The sequence below is a fragment of the Larimichthys crocea genome, unplaced genomic scaffold, assembly GCF_000972845.2.
Source record: "Larimichthys crocea isolate SSNF unplaced genomic scaffold, L_crocea_2.0 scaffold385, whole genome shotgun sequence".
Lineage (NCBI taxonomy): Eukaryota > Metazoa > Chordata > Actinopteri > Sciaenidae > Larimichthys > Larimichthys crocea.
In genome coordinates this window covers 33,648-53,647 of record NW_020855041.1, presented here as the reverse complement: position 1 = coordinate 53,647, position 20,000 = coordinate 33,648, and the positions used below count along the sequence as shown (strand labels likewise).

The 20,000-nt window shown below is 46.0% G+C and overlaps 2 protein-coding genes across 2 annotated transcripts in view; both read right to left on the bottom strand.

Annotated features, from left to right (window-relative positions):
• The window catches only part of LOC104938085 (sodium/hydrogen exchanger 9B2), a 15,603-nt gene extending 8,958 nt beyond the window's left edge, over nt 1-6,645 (bottom strand). Inside the window, exons 1-2 of the mRNA XM_019253005.2 lie at nt 6,237-6,645; nt 5,295-5,366 (exon numbers count right to left, since the gene is read on the bottom strand). Of these exons, the coding sequence (XP_019108550.2) occupies nt 5,295-5,366; nt 6,237-6,302 (138 nt within the window). The 5' untranslated portion in view covers nt 6,303-6,645. The remainder of the gene's footprint in view (nt 1-5,294; nt 5,367-6,236) is intronic.
• A 3,940-nt stretch (nt 6,646-10,585) lies between these two features.
• corin (corin, serine peptidase) overlaps nt 10,586-20,000 on the bottom strand; it is a 28,509-nt gene continuing 19,094 nt past the window's right edge. Inside the window, exons 12-24 of the mRNA XM_027276477.1 lie at nt 19,567-19,798; nt 18,678-18,820; nt 18,463-18,570; nt 18,241-18,354; nt 18,047-18,157; nt 17,826-17,949; nt 17,512-17,640; nt 16,965-17,014; nt 15,445-15,631; nt 15,203-15,365; nt 15,023-15,131; nt 11,403-11,536; nt 10,586-11,325 (exon numbers count right to left, since the gene is read on the bottom strand). Coding sequence (XP_027132278.1) covers nt 11,143-11,325; nt 11,403-11,536; nt 15,023-15,131; nt 15,203-15,365; nt 15,445-15,631; nt 16,965-17,014; nt 17,512-17,640; nt 17,826-17,949; nt 18,047-18,157; nt 18,241-18,354; nt 18,463-18,570; nt 18,678-18,820; nt 19,567-19,798 — 1,787 coding nt within the window. The 3' untranslated portion in view covers nt 10,586-11,142. The remainder of the gene's footprint in view (nt 11,326-11,402; nt 11,537-15,022; nt 15,132-15,202; nt 15,366-15,444; nt 15,632-16,964; nt 17,015-17,511; nt 17,641-17,825; nt 17,950-18,046; nt 18,158-18,240; nt 18,355-18,462; nt 18,571-18,677; nt 18,821-19,566; nt 19,799-20,000) is intronic.

The following is a 20,000-nucleotide window of genomic DNA, read 5'->3' as shown; positions in this document are numbered from 1 at the left end:
AAAATTGTGAAAATGTAATTCAATATTTTACAACAAGAAAATACAAAATCTTTTTTTTAAACAACATTTCTTTCAAATATTTGAAAAAACATTAGAAAAAACATTTCCTCATGGCCAGTGTCACCATAATTTACATAACATAACATTTCAGAAAACTATGATAAACATTTTAATGAGTAATCATGGAGGGAGTTTCACGGTGATTTAGTCCAATAATTATGATTTTCTGTTGCTCCGTAGTTCACTGTTTTAAATCTTAATTTATCCTAAAAAAGTAATACTTTACATGTTCTGTAATTTATTGTTTCTCTTTGTTTAGACTTCATGTGCTCGGTACAGGATGTTTTTAATGCGAGAAAAGTTTCAAACTGCCGGTACCTCAGCTGGTTTCTGGTTCTGGTCCCTCGTCACTCCTCTACCGTAACGCTTGGTGGCTTCTTCGTCCATCATTCTAACACAGACACCACACATTTACATTTGACTGTTCTTTTATAAGTTATAAGTGCTTTCAAAAAACCATTTACAAAGATAAATCATATGACATGTTAGTAAAAAGTAAAAGATCTCTTAAACTTAAACGTTTTATCACCGTTTGTCAGCCTGCACGCGTAAAAAATAAAATTCCTCAGTGATGCCCTCTGTCCCATAACTTAGCAAGCCATTTCCTGAACAAGTAATCTCATTACGGTAAACATGTTACTCAGTAAATGTGTTACAGAGTCCCCACAAAACCACCATGTCCTCACTTTGCAGGTGTTACAGCCACATTTAGGTCCTCTTAGGGTCATTGGTCTGATAATGTGTTTTCACCATAATTTTAACACGAACATTTAATTGATCTCAACGAAACACATTCAGAAAATTATGAATTATAATTATGATAAAAATCACTGCTACAAAAAAAATAAAGTGTCGATTCAAATTTCAGGTTTGTGTTCGGTTAAGCTGCAGTTTAAATTAAACTGGAGTTAATTAATCAGACGTCAGCCCCACGATCTTGGCTTTATTATACACGTACATTTTACCTTACCGCGTTTTCAAGGAAACAGGAGTTTGAATAATCACAGACAATAAAAAGTACCCGATATCAGAATATGTTGGAGTTTGAATATTTTGTCTTTAAGTTGATTCGCTGCATTAATAAGAAATACTTAAGAGAACAAAATACATTTTCACTGTTTCAAAGTTAAGCACACAACTGTGAATTAATAAATAAACTGAAGTATAATTTCTTACAGTCGCAGTTAATGAAGTAATAAACCCTGCAGATACACGCCTGTGTATTTCAAAGTATTTCTGCAGACTTACTCTGGCGTGATGAGAGCTGTGTGACTGGAACAAGAGGACAAGACGACTGACAAACTAGTCATCAAGCAGCAACACTGCACTGAGGTGTGTGTGTGTTGTGGTGTGTGGTGTGTGTGGTGTGTGTGTGTGTTAATAACATTGGCTTTTTTAACTCTGTTGTTTTAGAAATGGACAGAGTTGTACATCACACACCCCACTAAACTGACATTATACCAGCTCACTAATTGCCAGGCTGTAACACCACCACACACACCACCCACACAGGTCAGCGTGGCGTTCATGGTCACCTGCGACATACACGTCTTATATCATGTGCCTAATAGCAGGTGTGTGTGTCGGTGTGTTGCGTACATGTGACAACATTGTCACGCACACTGAAACAAGCTGATTAACACACCTCCACAGAGCTGCTCGGTGATGACAGCTTCAAATAAGAACAAAACATATGACAGCAGATCTGTGTGTGTGTGCGTGTTGTGTGTGTGTTGGGTGTGTGTGTGGGGTGTGCGTGTGTGGCGTGTGGTGTGTGTGTGTGTGTTGTGTGTGTGTGTGGTGTGTGTGTGTGTCCGCCTGAATTCTTTATCCAAAACTTAGAACTTTGTGTCTGTGATTCAGACTGTGGCTGTTTAATTTGGATTACTTTGTAGTACTCTGTGTACTCGTGTACTCTGTGTGCTCGTGTCTCGTGTACCTGTTAGTACTCTTGTGTACTCTGTTTAGTACTCTGTGTCTCTGTAGTACTCTGTGTATCTGTGTGCTCTGTGTACTCTGTTGTACTCTAGACTGTGTGCTCTGTGGGCTCTGTTAGTACTCTGTGTGCTTGTTAGTATCTGTGTGCTCTGTGTACTCTGTTAGTACTCTGTGTGATTGTTGTACTCTGTGTGCTCTGTTAGTACTCGTGTGCTCTTTAGTACTTCCGTGTACTCTGTTAGTATTCTGTTGTACTCTTGTGCTTGTGTACTGTGTTAGTTACTCTGTTAGTACTCTGTGTGTATCTGTGTCTCTGTTGTACTCTGTTGCTCTGTGTGGCTCTGTGTGCTCTGTGTACTCTGTTAGTACTCTGTGTGCTCTGTTAGTACTCTGTGTGCTTCTGTGTCGTATGTACTCTTTAGTCTTTAGTACTCTGTGTACTCTGTTAGTAATCTGTTTCTTTTAGTACTCTGTTGTGTCTGTTTTACTCGTGTGCTCTGTTAGTCACCTCTGTTGTACTGCTGTTAGTACTCTCTGTGTACTCTGTTAGTCTCTGTGGGCTCTGTTTACTCTGTGTTCTGTGTCTCTTTGTACTCGTTGTACTCTGTGTGCTCTGTGTACTCTGTGTGCTCTGTGTACTCTTTAGTACTCTGTGTACTCTGTTGTTGCTCCGGTTGTACTCTGTGTTGCTCTGTTAGTTACTCTGGTGCTTGTGTACTCTGTGTACTCTGTTGCTCTGTGTGCTCCGTGTACTCTGTGTACTTCTGTTTAGTACTCTGTGTGCTTCTGTTAGTACTCTGTGTACTCTGTGTACTCTGTGTACTCTGTGTACTCTGTTGTTACTCTTGTGTGCTCTGTTAGTACTCTGTGTGTCTCGTGTAGTACTCTGTTAGTACTCTGTGTACTCTGTTAGTCTTCTCTGTGTGCTCTGTTATTACTCTGTGTTACTTCTGTGTACTTCTGTGTGCTCGGTTAGTCTCTGTTGTGCTCTGTTGTACTCCTGTGTTGCTCTGTGTACTCTGTTCAGTACTCGTGTTGCTCTGTTAGTCTCTGTGAGCTCCGTTTACTCTGTGTGCTCTGTTAGTACTCTGTGTGCTCTGTTTAGTACTCTGTTTACACTGCTGTATGTTCCATGTTGTCAACAACAATGTTTCTCTTAATAATATACTGTTCTCTGCTATAAAAACATCCAGACGAAAGTCTGTTCTGTCGTTTCATTCGTCATTGTTTCTGGAGGAAGTGGAAACAGTCCCAATGTTCCGTGAGTCAACACCACACATACAGTTGCTACCTTACCAACAGTGGACTGTTAAAGTGTCCGACCAAGTGGTGACTTAAGTTTATGATCATTTAAAAAAAACTATATATCTATATATATAAAAAAAAATATAGTTTTATGGTCTTTTATCACAATATTACTGTAAATATGCCCCACTTTATAACTTTAGTGATGTCTCTACTATCCAGAGTGGACTCCATTAGACACAGTGCAACAGTAGAAATTGTTATTTAATGAAGAATAAATAAAGTTTTTACCTGCAATGCAGAAGTAACTTGGCATACACTAATTAATTTCAAATATGCAGAATCGGAACCAACTGATGTTGATCTGAGTTTCAGTACTAATATAAACAGTGGTATCCCCCTAGTGCAACTGGACAATTTTAAAATGTATTGATTCCACAACTTTCCCCCCCCCCCTTAATTATATCTTATTTCCAGTGTATACTATGTATCAATTTATACAGTAATACTTGAATATAGTTGTCACAACCTTGTCTGGTACAATGTATAAAACATTCATGCATTTTTTCCCCCATCTATTTTGTATTGAATGTTCTTTATTTACCTACATTTTTATAGTATTGTATTTTACTTCTTTAGCTTTATTTCTATTCTTGTCACACAATTACCTCCTCTTGTCTAACACATTTCATTGTATTGTTGACCCTGTGTTAACCTGCACATGACAAATAAACCTAAAAACCTGAAACTAGAAACTTAATTGGTGACTCTAAATTGTCCGTAGGTGTGAATGTGAGAGTGAATGGTTGTTTGTCTCTGTCTGGATGGATGCTGTCCTTTGTTTGTGGTGCCTTGTAAGCCCATGCCAAGAGCTCCTCTTGGCACCTTTTGGTGCATGCCCTGTGGCAATATGTCGCCATATGCTTGGTAAAAAAAAGTTACATGAATTATCAAAGAAATATATATCAAAAATGTCTATCTGTCTACATACAGATATGAAAATGTTACTTTTACATAACATAACATAACATAACATAACATAACATAACATAACATAACATAACATAACATAACATAAGATGACATGTCATGATATATGATATGATATAATATAATATAATATAATATCTAAGAATGAAACCGCTTTACGAAATCTCATGTCAAAAACAAAATAAAGGCCATTTATGGAGTTCTCTGGACTTTTATCCTTTTAAGTCTTTTGGTGCTTTGAAGAACATTTTGTATTTTTCATAACTTTGTTTTTCTTTTAAAGGTTTTTTGGGAAACTGATTTCTCATCCTTTGTGACAATGTGACCTCATTTTAATTAAAAAAATCAAAACAAAGTTTTTAGAGAGAGCGCTCAGTAACGTGATAATAATTTATATAAAGTAATGCATTACTTTTTAAAAGTAATTCACCAAATGCTGCATTTAAAATGTAACATTTGAATTCAAATGAGTATATCTGAGATCTTCTCACATAGTGAACTTGTAAACAAACAGATAAAAAGTTATCTCATGGCGTCACTATGAAGAATGACTTCAGGGTCAAAGTCAAATGTTTAATTTTTAAACAGTTTATTATTGATTATCTGTAAAACATAAAGAGTATATGCGCGAGTTGTTATTATCAGAGTAAAGTGTCACACATTAAATGCCTGATTATTAAAATTGTGAAAATGTAATTCAATATTTTACAACAAGAAAATACAAAATCTTTTTTTTAAACAACATTTTCTTAAAATATTTGAAAAACATTAAAAATAACATTTCCTCATGGCCAGTGTCACCATAATATACATAACATAACATTTCAGAAAACTATGATAAACATTTTTAATGTGAGTAATCATGGAGGGAAGTTTCACGGTGATTTAGTCCAATAATATGATTTCTGTTGCTCCGTAGTTTAACCTGTTTTAAATCTTAATTTATCCTAAAAAGTAATACTTTACATGTTCTGTAATTTATTGTTCTCTTTGTTTAGACTTCATGTGCTCGGTGACAGGATGTTTTTACATGACGAGAAGAAGTTACAAACTGCCGGTACCTCAGTTGGTTTCTGGTTCTGTCCCTCGTCACTCATCTGACAGTAACGCTTGGTGGCTTCTTCGTCCATCATCTGAAACAGACACACACATTTCTACATTTGACTGTCTTTTATAAGTTATAAGTGCCTTTTGAAACCATTTACAAAGATAAATCATATGACATGTTAGTAAAAAGTCTAAAGATCTCTTAAACTTTTAAACTTTTATCACCGTTTGATCAGTCTGCAATGTAAAAATAAAATTCCTCAGTGATGCCCTCTGTCCCATAACATTAGCAAGCAATTCCTGAACAAAGTAATCTCATTACTGTAACATGTTACTCAGTAATGTGTTACAGAGTCCCCACAAACCACCATGTCCTCACTTTGCAGGTGTACAGCCACATTAGGTCCTCTTATGGGTCATTGGTCTGATAATGTGTCTTTCACCATAATTTTAACACGAACATTTAATTGATCTCACAGAACACATTCAGAAATTATTGAATTATAATTATGATTAAAAATCACTGCTACAAAAAATAAAGTGTCGATTCAAATTTCAGGTTTGTGTTCGGTTAAGCTGCAGTTTAAATTAAACTGGAGTTAATTAATCAGACGTCAGCCACACGATCTCTGGCTTTATTATAACGAGAACCATTTTACATTACCGCGTTATTTCAAGGAAACAGAAGTTATGAATAATCACAGACAATAAAAAGTACACGATATCAGAATATGTTGGATTTGATCATATTTTGTCTTTTAAGTTGATTCTGCTGCATTAATAAGAAATACTTAAGAAATGAATCAAAATACATTTTCACTGTTTCAAAGTTACAGCACACAAACTGTGAATTAATAATAAACTGAAAAGTATAATTTCTTACAGTCGCAGTAATGAAGTAATAAACCCTGCAGATACACGCCTGTAGTATTTCAAAGTATTTCATGCAGACTTACCTCTGCGTGATGAAGAGCTGTGTGACTGGAACAAAGAGGACAAGACGACTGACAAACTTTAGTCATCAAGCAGCAACAAGACACTGAGTGTGTGTGTGTGTGTGTGTGTGTGTGTGTGTGTGTGTGTTAATAACAGTTGGCTTTTTAACTCTGTTGTGTTAGAAATGACAGAGTTGTCACATCACACACACACACTAAAGCCTGACATTATACCAGCTGCACTAATGCCAGGCTGTAACACACACACACACACACACACACACAGGTCAGCGTTGCGTTCATGGTCACCTGCAGACATCACACGTCTTATTATCATGTGCATAATAGCAGGTGTGTGTGTCGGTGTGTGCGTACATGTGACAACATTGTTCCACGCACACTGAAACAGCTGATTAACACACCTCACAGAGCTGCTCGGATGATTGACAGCTTCAAATTAAGAACAAACATATGACAGCAGATCTGTGTGTGTGTGCGTGTGTGTGTGTGTGTGTGTGTGTGTGTGTGTGTGTGTGTGTGTGTGTCACAGCCTGATATCTCTTTATCCAAAAACTAGAACTTTGTGTCTGATGATTCAGACTGATGCTGTCTTAATTTGGATACTTCTGTTAGTACTCTGTGTACTCTGTTAGTACTCTGTGTGCTCTGTGTACTCTGTGTACTCTGTTAGTACTCTGTGTACTCTGTTAGTACTCTGTGTGCTCTGTTAGTACTCTGTGTACTCTGTGTGCTCTGTGTACTCTGTGTGCTCTGTGTACTCTGTTAGTACTCTGTGTGCTCTGTGTGCTCTGTTAGTACTCTGTGTGCTCTGTTAGTACTCTGTGTGCTCTGTGTACTCTGTTAAGTACTCTGTGTGCTCTGTTTAGGACTCTGTGTGCTCTGTTTAGTAACTCTGTGTGTGCTTCTGTTTAGTACTCTGTGTGCTTCGTGTCGCTGTGTATCTGTTAGTACTCTTGGTGCTCTGTTAGTACTCTGTGTCTGTTGTACTCTGTGTGTACTCTGTGTGCTCTGTGTACTCTGTGTGCTCCTGTGTACTCGTGTACTTGTGCCTGTGGCTCTGTAGGGGCTTTTTCTGTGTGCTCTGTGTACTCTGTTGTAAACTTGTATTTCGTACTCTGTGTGTGCTCTGTTAGTACTCTGTGTGCTTCTGTGTACTCTGTTTAGTACTGCTGTGTACTCTGTTAGTACTCTGTTAGTCTGGTGTTACTCTGTTTATACTTGTGCTCTGTTGTACTCTGTGTGCTCTGTGTAGCTCTGTGTCCTGTAGTACTCTGTGTACTCTGTTTAGTCTCTGTGTGCCTGTGTTCTGTGGTTGCTCTGTGTACTCTGTTAGTACTCTGTTGTGTACTCTGTTGGTGCTCTGTGTACTCTGTGTGTGTCTCTGGTGTATTGTTATACTCTGTGTACTCTGTGGTTGCTCTCGTGTACTCTGTGTCTTGTACTCTGTGTGCTCTGTGTACTCTGTGTGCTCTGTTAGACTCTGTGTTGCTCCGTGTACTCTGTGTTGCTCCTGTTTGTACTCTGGTGTGCTCTGTTATACTCTGGTATCTGTTAGTACTCTGTGTGTACTCTGTTAGTACTCTGTGTGCTCCGTGTACTTAGTACTCTGTGTATGGTGCTCTGTTAGTTTCGTTAGATCTGTGTGTCTCTGTGTAGTTCTGTGTAGTACTCTGTGTGCTCCTGTTATACTCTGTGTGCTCTGTTTTAGTACTTGTGTACTGCGGTTAGTACTCTGTGTCTCTGTTGTTATCCTGTGTGCTCTGTGTAACTCTGTGTGCCTCTGTTGTACTTACTCTGTTAGTACTCTGTGTGCTCTGTTAGTACTTGTTGTGCTCCTGTGTACTCTGTGTGCTCTGTTTAGTACTCTGTGTGCCTGTTTAGTACTCTGTTTACACTGCTGTATGTTCCATGTCTGTCAACAACAATGTTCTCTTAATAAAATAATAAACTGTTACTCTGCTAATAAAAACATCCAGACGAAGTTTCTGTCTGTCGTTCATTCGTCATTGTTTCTGGAGGAAGTGGAAACAGTCCCAATGTTCAGTGAGTCAAACACACACAACAGTGCTACCTTACCAACAGTGGACTGTTAAAAGTGTCCGACCAGTGGTGACTTAAGTTTATGATCATTTAAAAAAAATATGTATAAGATATATATAAAAAAATATAGTTTTATGGTCTTTTATCACAATATTACTGTAAATATGCCCAAACTTTAGAACTTTAGTGATGTCTACCTATCAGAGTGGACTCCATAGACCACAGTGCAACAGTAGAAATATTATTTAATGAAGAATAAATAAAGTTTTACCTGCATATCAGAAGTAACTTGCATACACTAATTTAATTTCAAATAGTGCAGAATCTGGAACCAAACTGATTTGATCTGAGATTTATTAATAATATAAACAGTGGTACTCCCCCTAGTGGCAACTGACAATTTTTAAAATGTATTATTTTTTAAATTAAACAAATAAGTTTAAAATCATGTCATACTGTGAAAGTACGACTGAAACTCAATTCTTCTATTAAAATAAATACCACTATGGCCACGATGTTTACGTACTGTATTTTGGAGAGCAGTTAAAAAACACTGATGTACATTTGTAATACAGCAGTATACACAGAATATGTATATATACATATATAATCACACAGGTGACAGAGTGTGTGTAGAGTTTTATTGGTGGGATACAAGGTGATACAAACCAAATATTCACGGTTACACAAACATTAGAGGCTACAGTCTTCATAAAGCATCGAAATCTATAGCATGAAACGACTCATCATCATCTTCATCACCATCATCATCTTCATCATCACCATCACCATCTTCATCATCATCATCATCTTCATCATCATCAGGTGTGCTGTGTCTCCGTGACACATCGTCGGTCGTAACAGCTAAATCAGAAGTGACATCAGAAACACGCACACAAGCTACGTCACACACAAACAAACACACGTGTATCATGTCTACACACACACACACTCGCACAACTCACACTCACACACACTCACACACACACACACACAGCCCTGTGTGATAAGCACGACATACAAAAAGCTGTAGAAAAATACTCTTAAAAAACCAAACACACGAAACAACAACAGCGACGACGACGACCACTTGGAATGTTCTGGATGTCCGTTAGACGTTAGCATGGAGGGTACACTGGGCAATTTGTTGGGCAATTTGTTGGGCAACTCGGGGTTGTCGATACATTGTCCTCGTCTGATTCTGGCTCTCGGACTACGCAGAACCAAATGTTAGCATGAAGGTTGTTAGCTTAAAAGACTGTACTGTGTTAGCTTAGCATGCTAACAAAGTTTAGCTGTAGCTAGCTCTGGTTCATGTGTATGTAGCAAAAGCTAACGTAGCTTTAGCTTCACGAAAACACACACTGACTGACTATATCGGCATGACGCTACGTTTGTGCTTCACGTTCTAGCTGGCGCTAATGTGGCAGTTTAATATCTGTGTTAGTGAGTCTGCTAGCTAACTGCGTTAGCCTGATGCTACAGTTGCGCTGTTAGCTCCGCGTGTAGCCAGCTAACGGCTCATATCGGTCAGCTAGCTGTTTACGTAGCGTTCCGTTACGTGCCTCGTGTTTCACGTTAGCTTAGATTGTCGGACTGCGCTCTGTCTTTTGCGAATGAAGCTAACTGCTAAATGTTGTCCATCAAAGTTGCCCAAATAAGTTGCTGATGTGTTTACGAAGCAAACAAACAAACAAAAAAGTCCTCTCTGTCTTTCTGTCTCACACACACGTACAGTACGACATTTTACAGGTAACATGTTTTTTTTGTTTTTAACTGCTAAATTTAAGTACAGGCACTATAGAGTGAAGCATTGTGGGAAGTTGAGTGCTTAACTGGTTGATGTTTTTTTTAGCTAGCAGCTTTAACCCCTGAAACACACGGCATGTGGATCGGCTCCGTCGATCCGTTTCCATGTTAGTCCGTGTGTCAGCTCTCACAGTCTCCACACACAGAGCTTCTATTGGACGCCGGAGCACGGAGCACGGAGCATAAACTCAGCACAGAGCAGGAAATCAGCTACAAAATACAAAATAAAACCCCGGTTTGTTTTCAAAATAAAATACTCCGTGTTCACCGCGGATCGGGTTTCATGACAAGAACACGTCATAATGGGCGGGGCCGACCTGAAGTCAACAGGTGAGGGGTTTTCAGGTGTAATCATTGATGACACCTCACATCCTTTTTATAAGGACACCAGAAAAAAGATGCAGCGTGGAATGTCATCGCAGGAGTCAGAGAGACTACAGCCGGAAATATCACGTGATTATGCGTGAATTCACGAGATCTCGTGCGTTCTCACGACGCTCTGTGTCCGGCGGAGACGCACCTGAGCGCATCACAAACGGATCATGTGTGAGTTGGCATACGGGGGTGTCGTTCCGCATGCAGTGTGTTTCAGGTGTAAGATTCAGTGCTCGGACGCCTGATTGGACGTTGTGACAAACTCGAAGCTGAACATCGATGGATGTTTTAGAAATAAGAACACACACACACACACACTTTGTGTCTTCCTGACAAGGTGAACGTGGTCACCACGAATCTACACGTTGAAATAAAAACAATGAAATATAATAACGATGTAATATTCTAATCAGCGTGTTCGCGTGTCGGTTATTGCACACAAACACGGCTCAGTAATAAAAATAACGGCGTGTTACGTGAGCGTCTACGTGTCAACAACAACAGCTCTACTCGCTAACTCGTTAGCATCTGTAATACTAGTTTATACCACTGCTCGTTAGCAGTTAGCATCTGAAGGCTGTCAGTATAGATATAGGCACAGGTAGAGGAACTGCAGGTGTGTGTGTGTGAGGGTGACATCACTTCCTCCTGGAATGCTTGGAGCAGGAACTGTGTGTGTGTGTCAGTCAGTCAGGTATGTGTGGATGTAGATCTGTTGTTGGATCCAGGGCGTGAAGTGCGTCACGTTGCTGTAAACTCCGGGTCCGAGCACTTTGCTGAAGCACACGCTGCCCCACGACGTGAGGCCGAACAGCGTCCAGCGACCGCCGTCCTCCTCGCACACCAGCGGGCCGCCACTGTCGCCCTGACGACACAAACAAGCCAAGTTTAAAGTTCAGCGCGGCGACTCTCAGAGCGCCAAATGAGACGGCGGCTCGTTACCATGCACGAGTCCACGGTGCCGGCGTCATAGCCGGCGCAAAGCATCCTGGGAGTGATGGTCTTCATGTCGAAGTAAGACTGACACTGGGACAGCGAGATGATCCGGACCTCGCCTTCCTGCAGCTTAAAGGGCACTGCACACACACACACACACACACACACACACACACACACAAACACACACACACACACACACGTTTACATGTTACACCCCCACAGCTATGCTAAGCTAGCACTATGAGCTAGCATCAGAACCAGAACAGAACCTGTGAACCCAGCGGCGTCAGGTGAACGTCAGGTGAACGTCAGGTAAGTGTCAGGTGAGCGTCAGGTGAGTGTCAGGTGAACGTCAGGTGAGTGTCATGTGAGCGTCAGGTGAGCGTCAGGTGAACGTAAGGTGAGCGTCGGGTGAGCGTCATGTGAGCGTCATGTGAGCGCCATGTGAGCGTCGGGTGAGTGTCGAGTGAGCGTCAGGTGAGCGTCATGTGAGCGTCGGGTGAGCGTCGAGTGAGCGTCATGTGAGCGTCAGGTGAGCGTCGAGTGAGCGTCATGTGAGCGTCAGGTGAGCGCCATGTGAGCGTCGGGTGAGTGTCAGGTGAGCGTCAGGTGAACGTCAGGTGAGTGTCATGTGAACGTCAGGTGAGTGTCAGGTGAGCGTCAGGTGAGTGTCAGGTGAACGTCAGGTGAGCGTCAGGTGAGCGTCAGGTGAGCGTCAGGTGAGCGTCATGTGAGCGTCATGTGAGCGTCGGGTGAGTGTCAGGTGAGCGCCATGTGAGCGTCGGGTGAGTGTCATGTGAGCGTCAGGTGAACGTCAGGTGAGCGTCATGTGAGTGTCAGGTAAGCGTCAGGTAAGCGTCGGGTGAGTGTCATGTGAGCGTCATGTGAACGTCAGGTAAGTGTCGGTCAGGTTAGCGTCAGGTGAACGTCATGTGAGCGTCGGGTGAGCATCGGGTGAACGTCATGTGAGCGTCGGGTGAGCGTCAGGTGAGTGTCAGGTGAATGTCAGGTGAGCGTCATGTGAGCGTCATGTGAGCGTCAGGTGAGCGTCATGTGAGCGTCAGGTGAGCGTCATGTGAGTGTCAGGTGAGCGTCATGTGAGCTCCATGTGAACGTCAGGTGAGTTTCATGTGAGCGTCAGGTGAGGGTCATGTGAGCGCCAGGTGAGCGTCATGTGAGCGTCAGGTGAGCGCCATGTGAGCGTCGGGTGAGTGTCGAGTGAGCGTCATGTGAGCGTCATGTGAGCGTCATGTGAGCGTCAGGTGAGTGTCAGGTGAACGTCAGGTGAGTGTCAGGTGAGCGTCAGGTGAACGTCAGGTGAGCGTCAGGTGAGCGTCAGGTGAGCGTCAGGTGAGCGTCATGTGAGCGTCAGGTGAACGTCAGGTGAGTGTCAGGTGAACGTCAGGTGAGTGTCAGGTGAACGTCAGGTGAGCGTCAGGTGAGCGTCAGGTGAGCGTCAGGTGAGCGTCATGTGAGCGTCAGGTGAACGTCAGGTGAGTGTCAGGTGAACGTCAGGTGAGTGTCAGGTGAGCGTCAGGTGAGCGTCATGTGAGCGTCAGGTGAGCGTCAGGTGAGCGTCAGGTGAGCGTCATGTGAGTGTCAGGTGAGTGTCATGTGAGCGTCATGTGAGCGTCATGTGAGTGTCATGTGAGCGTCATGTGAGCGTCATGTGAGTGTCAGGTGAGCGTCATGTGAGCGTCAGGTAAGTGTCGGGTGAGTGTCAGGTGAGTGTCATGTGAGCGTCAGGTGAGCGTCATGTGAGCGTCAGGTAAGTGTCAGGTGAGCGTCAGGTGAACGTCAGGTGAGCGTCATGTGAGCGTCAGGTGAGCGTCGGTCGGGTTAGCGTCAGGTGAACGTCATGTGAGCGTCGGGTGAGCGTCGGGTGAGCGTCGGGTGAGCGTCAGGTGAGCGTCAGGTGAGCGTCATGTGAGCGCCATGTGAGCGTCGGGTGAGTGTCAGGTGAGCGCCATGTGAGCGTCGGGTGAGTGTCATGTGAGCGTCAGGTGAACGTCAGGTGAGCGTCATGTGAGTGTCAGGTAAGCGTCAGGTAAGCGTCGGGTGAGTGTCATGTGAGCGTCATGTGAACGTCAGGTAAGTGTCGGTCAGGTTAGCGTCAGGTGAACGTCATGTGAGCGTCGGGTGAGCATCGGGTGAACGTCATGTGAGCGTCGGGTGAGCGTCAGGTGAGTGTCAGGTGAGTGTCAGGTGAGCGTCATGTGAGCGTCATGTGAGCGTCAGGTGAGCGTCATGTGAGCGTCAGGTGAGCGTCATGTGAGTGTCAGGTGAGCGTCATGTGAGCTCCATGTGAACGTCAGGTGAGTTTCATGTGAGCGTCAGGTGAGGGTCATGTGAGCGCCAGGTGAGCGTCATGTGAGCGTCAGGTGAGCGCCATGTGAGCGTCGGGTGAGTGTCGAGTGAGCGTCATGTGAGCGTCATGTGAGCGTCATGTGAACGTCAGGTGAGTGTCAGGTGAACGTCAGGTGAGTGTCAGGTGAACGTCAGGTGAACGTCAGGTGAGCGTCAGGTGAGCGTCAGGTGAGCGTCAGGTGAACGTCAGGTGAGTGTCAGGTGAGCGTCAGGTGAGCGTCAGGTGAGCGTCAGGTGAGCGTCAGGTGAGTGTCAGGTGAGCGTCAGGTGAGCGTCAGGTGAGCGTCAGGTGAGCGTCAGGTGAGCGTCAGGTGAGTGTCAGGTGAGCGTCATGTGAGCGTCAGGTGAACGTCAGGTGAGTGTCAGGTGAACGTCAGGTGAGTGTCAGGTGAGTGTCAGGTGAGTGTCAGGTGAGCATCAGGTGAACGTCAGGTGAGTGTCAGGTGAACGTCAGGTGAGCGTCAGGTGAACGTCAGGTGAGTGTCAGGTGAACGTCAGGTGAGTGTCAGGTGAACGTCAGGTGAACGTCAGGTGAGCGTCAGGTGAGCGTCAGGTGAGCGTCAGGTGAACGTCAGGTGAGTGTCAGGTGAGCGTCATGTGAGCGTCAGGTGAACGTCAGGTGAGTGTCAGGTGAACGTCAGGTGAACGTCAGGTGAACGTCAGGTGAACGTCAGGTGAGCGTCAGGTGAGCGTCATGTGAGCGTCATGTGAGCGTCAGGTGAGCGTCAGGTGAGCGTCATGTGAGCGTCAGGTGAACGTCAGGTGAGTGTCAGGTGAGCGTCATGTGAGCGTCAGGTGAACGTCAGGTGAGTGTCAGGTGAACGTCAGGTGAGTGTCAGGTGAACGTCAGGTGAACGTCAGGTGAGCGTCAGGTGAGCGTCAGGTGAGCGTCAGGTGAACGTCAGGTGAGTGTCAGGTGAGCGTCATGTGAGCGTCAGGTGAACGTCAGGTGAGTGTCAGGTGAACGTCAGGTGAACGTCAGGTGAACGTCAGGTGAACGTCAGGTGAACGTCAGGTGAGCGTCAGGTGAGCGTCAGGTGAGCGTCATGTGAGCGTCAGGTGAACGTCAGGTGAGTGTCAGGTGAGCGTCATGTGAGCGTCAGGTGAACGTCATGTGAGCGTCAGGTGAGTGTCAGGTGAACGTCAGGTGAGTGTCATGTGAGCTCCATGTGAACGTCAGGTGAGTGTCAGGTGAACGTCAGGTGAACGTCAGGTGAACGTCAGGTGAACGTCAGGTGAGCGTCAGGTGTACTCACTGCGGTTGCCCATGTGACCCCAGCCTGTGATGTAACAGTAGGAGTCGGGTGAGGGGAGCAGTCCGAGCTCGGGCAGACAGACGGGCCTGACGAACAGCGTCTCCTCTATCTGAAAGCACACAAGCAGATCGGATCAGAACCGGCCCGGTGGTCCGGGCACCAACTCTGAGTGCGTCTCACCTCGGAGTCCAGCTGCACCACGCTGATGTCGTAGTCCACCACCGCCCGGTTGTAGCGCGGGTGTACGATGATGGAGCGCACCCCACGGCTCTGGCTGTGCGGGCCCGGGTGGTCCAGGTTGTTCAGGCCCAGCACCACCTTCCACAGCTCTGCGCTCTCCCTCCTGACGCACACACACGAGTCCTCGTCAGCGTTTGCTCATTACAGCTCATTAACATATGTGACTCCGCCCCTTCGCTCACCCCTCAAAGCAGTGTGCGACGGTCAACGCCCACCGCCGGCCAATCAGCACGCAGCCGCACACGTGACCGCTCTGACCGCTCTGCAGCGAGCACTGCCAAGGCCACGCCCCCCGCCGGGACACACGGCCTCCCAGAATCCTCTTCTTCCTGTGAGGGTGGACGCCAACGGATGGACGCAGACCACAGTCTGACAGAGAGACAGACAGGCAGAGAGACAGACAGGAGACAGACAGGCAGAGAGACAGACAGAGAGAGAGACAGGCAGAGAGAGAGACAGAGAGACAGACAGACAGAGAGACAGGCAGACAGACAGGCAGAGAGACAGACAGGAGACAGACAGGCAGAGAGACAGACAGAGAGAGAGACAGGCAGAGAGAGAGACAGAGAGACAGACAGACAGAGAGACAGGCAGACAGACAGGCAGAGAGACAGACAGGAGACAGACAGGCAGAGAGACAGACAGACAGAGAGACAGGCAGAGAGAGAGACAGAGAGACAGACAGACAGAGAGACAGGCAGACAGACAGGCAGAGAGACAGACAGGCAGAGAGACAGACAGACAGACAGAGAGACAGACAGACAGACAGACAGAGAGACAGACAGGCAGAGAGACAGACAGACAGGTCAGATGATCACAGTGTGCTGATATTCACAATAACAGCACGACCTCAGTGTGTTATTCTGTTATACACACATGCTAGCTGCTTTGTAACATGTATGAACGCTGAAATAACGTTGGTCTAACACTAGAATAACGTACAGAAACACAGTCAGTGGTCATGTGACGTCCTTGATCTAAACCAGGGGTCTCCAAACTACGGCCCGCGGGCCACATCCGGCCCGCCTAAACAATTGGAGTGGTCCACTTAACGATCCCAAACAATCCCTCTGAACATGGCCTGTTTTTCAAAACTGCATTTTCCTATTATAAAATATCCACACTTCATGATTAAGCTTGGCATTCTGATTAAAATCTACCTTATTTACAAACTGTTTACAGTACTAGCTCATTTTCACCCCCTCACACAATGGTATATTCCGACGTGACTTTGCTCGTGATCATCTTCCGCGCAGTCTGCCCGGGGGATTCGACTCGGCGGGTCAGGGACGGCCGCACGGTGCGGGAGGATCCCCTCGTGGGACCTCTCCCCGCCGCTGGCTGGCCTCCGCCGGGCGCGTTTCCTCTGTGGTGAAGGTGGCTCACGGCTCCGGCCGCGAGCTTTACAGCGCCCTCCTGCCCGGACCTCGCCGCCTCCGCTGCTCCCTCTCCGCGACTGTCGATTTGCAACATAACGCAACTTTCACTTCCTGCAACATCAGGCATTTTAGGCCGCAACTATTTCAAAAAAGGTAGCGAAATCCTGGTGGGATTGATATCATTTCCGGTTATAGACCCCATCACAGAAAGACAAGTTGATGTGGCCCGCACCGACAAAAGTTTGGGGACCCCTGAACTAAACATTAGGTAGCTGTTAGCACGACGTCGTCCTCGTTAAATCTGATGAATTCAAAGTGTTTACCTTCTCTGGAACAGAGCACAGACACTCTTCTTCTGGAGTGACACGCATGACTGCAGACAGAGAGACAGACAGGCAGGCAGAGAGACAGACAGGCAGATAGACAGGCAGGTTAGATAAATATTACTGTATAATTAACTCTCATAATATCTCTAATAATCCTCTAATATACGATTTACGGTAAAGTCCTGTTAGCTGTGATTGTCAGCAGTGGTTCATGTTTGATCGACCTGCACCGACCGACGTTTTAAACGAACCCGCCCGAACTCGGACCGCAGCAAATAATTATGAAACATTGTACCCAACCCGCTTCCTGACCCGCATTTTAAAAAGTAGTCTACCTCCTGTAGAGCTCGACCAGTTATTCAGCCAATAAAGTCTGTGTATTTCACAGAAGATTTTGTCTACTACGTAAATTACAAAACTTGAATATCATTAAAAATATTGTTTGGTGACTCGTGACCGAGGGCACCTGCTCAATTTGGATCAACCTGCGCATCACTGGTTGATCCAAATGTTACCGTAGGGTGGAACCTTTTTTAACTGTTACCTTCTCTTCTCCAGCCGGGCCTGCAGAGCCGATCCATTCCTCTGGTTCCACTCGGGATGGACGTGTAACCAACGGCGACGGCCCGGGACGTCAGGCTGGTCAGCTACCATGGAAACGGAAGAGGGAACTCTGCAGAAAAACACGCTGTCGTGAATCTGTCATAGCTTTAGGTGTGTGTGAGTGTGTGTGTGTGAGAGTGTGTGTGAGAGTGTGTGTGTGTGTGTGTGTGTGTGTGTGTGTAAGAGTGAAAGTGTGTGTGTGTGTGTGTGTGTAAGAGTGAAAGTGTGTGTGTGTGTGTGTGTTACTAACCTTACCCTAGTCCCAGCTGGTCGCAGGTTAGTTTGCTCAGGTCGTGGTTCCACTCGTCCGCACACACCTGATACTCGGCCGCCGTCCTGAACACCGTCAGCACAGAACCGGAGCGGTCGGACAGAGACACTGCAGAGAACAGAACCAGAACAGAACCCGATCACCACAGGCTGATCAGACAGAACCACACGGAGCAGGCAGACGGTGTCGTGGCGAGTCGCCGTACCGCAGTTCCACTCGTCGGAGCTGTCGGAGCAGTGCTTCTTCCCGTCGCACCACAGAGTCCGATGGACGCACTGATGGTTGTTACAGGACAGCTCGTTGTCCCTGCACACGGCTGAGGAGAGGAGCATCAGCACCGTCAGTCATCGCGTCCGCACCATCCGCACAACATCAACAACTGTGACAGCATACACTCACAGCAGTTGGTCTCGTCCACCAGCAGGGGGCAGTCCGGGAAGCCGTCACAGATCATGCTGGCTTTGATACACACCTTACTGCCAGGACACTCCCACAGAGCGCGCTCAGAACAGCCTGACGGGGACACACAGTCACAGCACGTCTCAAACTTTGGACATCGTGGACGCCGTGTCCTCTGGATCAGATTCTTTGGACTCTTATTTTGCAAAGTGTCAGACTCACTACAGTTGTCTTCGTCGCTGTGGTCGTCACAGTCCAGGTGTCCGTCACAGCGTTTGGTTGCCAGGACGCAGCGTCCTGACCGACACTTGAAGTGGCTGGGCGAGCACTCTGTTTCCACGGCAACACAACACCACCACCACCACCACCAAGAAGACAGGACAGAGATTAAGATGACGTTACAGGAACGTCGTACGATAAAGACGAGCGGTCCATACCATCAACTCCGTCCTCAGGCAGCAGACAGGTGGTGTTTCCTCCGTCCTCTGGAAACTGACTACAGTCAGAGTCCTCAGGCCACTGCAAGCCCACGATGCCCAACACCGACTCACACTTCCCCTTCGCATTACGACACAGCGACCTGCAGAGCAGAGACATGAAGACAGAGCAGAGACATGAGGACAGAGCAGAGACATGAGGACAGAGCACAGAGACATGAGAACAGAGCACAGAGACATGAGGACAGAGCAGAGACATGAGGACAGAGCAGAGACATGAAGACAGAGCAGAGACATGAGGACAGAGCAGAGACATGAGGACAGAGCACAGAGACATGAAGACAGAGCAGAGACATGAGGACAGAGCAGAGACATGAGGACAGAGCACAGAGACATGAGGACAGAGCAGAGACATGACATGAAGACAGAGCAGAGACATGAGAACAGAGCAGAGACATGAGGACAGAGCACAGAGACATGAGGACAGAGCACAGAGACATGAAGACAGAGCACAGAGACATGAGAACAGAGCAGAGACATGAGGACAGAGCACAGAGACATGAGGACAGAGCACAGAGACATGAAGACAGAGCACAGAGACATGAGAACAGAGCAGAGACATGAGGACAGAGCACAGAGACATGAGGACAGAGCACAGAGACATGAAGACAGAGCACAGAGACATGAGAACAGAGCAGAGACATGAGGACAGAGCACAGAGACATGAGGACAGAGCACAGAGACATGAGAACAGAGCAGAGACATGAAGACAGAGCAGAGACATGAGAACAGAGCAGAGACATGAGGACAGAGCAGAGACATGAAGACAGAGCAGAGACATGAGGACAGAGCAGAGACAGACAGGTCCACAGTACTACAACACACTGACCTGCAGGGCGGGACCCTCTGCAGGGTCACCGGGTCACACTTCGGTACCAGCAACGTGCAGGCGTAGAACATGAGGTACTGGTAGCAGCCGGTCTGGACCAGGGCCGGGAACAGGGAGGACTCCCAGGATACGGAGCTCTCTCTCTGGGACAGGTGACCCAGGTAGTTTGGGTAGCTGGTCAGGTTGTAGGGCAGATTCATGCACAGCTCCAGACTGATGGGCTCACAGCGAGCTGAGACAGATAGAGGCAGTCAGTACAGACAGCACAGACAGTACAGACAGCACAGTCAGTACAGACAGCACAGACAGTACAGACACTACAGACAGTACAGACAGCACAGACAGTACAGACAGCACAGACACTACAGACAGTACAGACACTACAGACAGCACAGACAGCACAGACAGCACAGACACTACAGACAGCACAGACA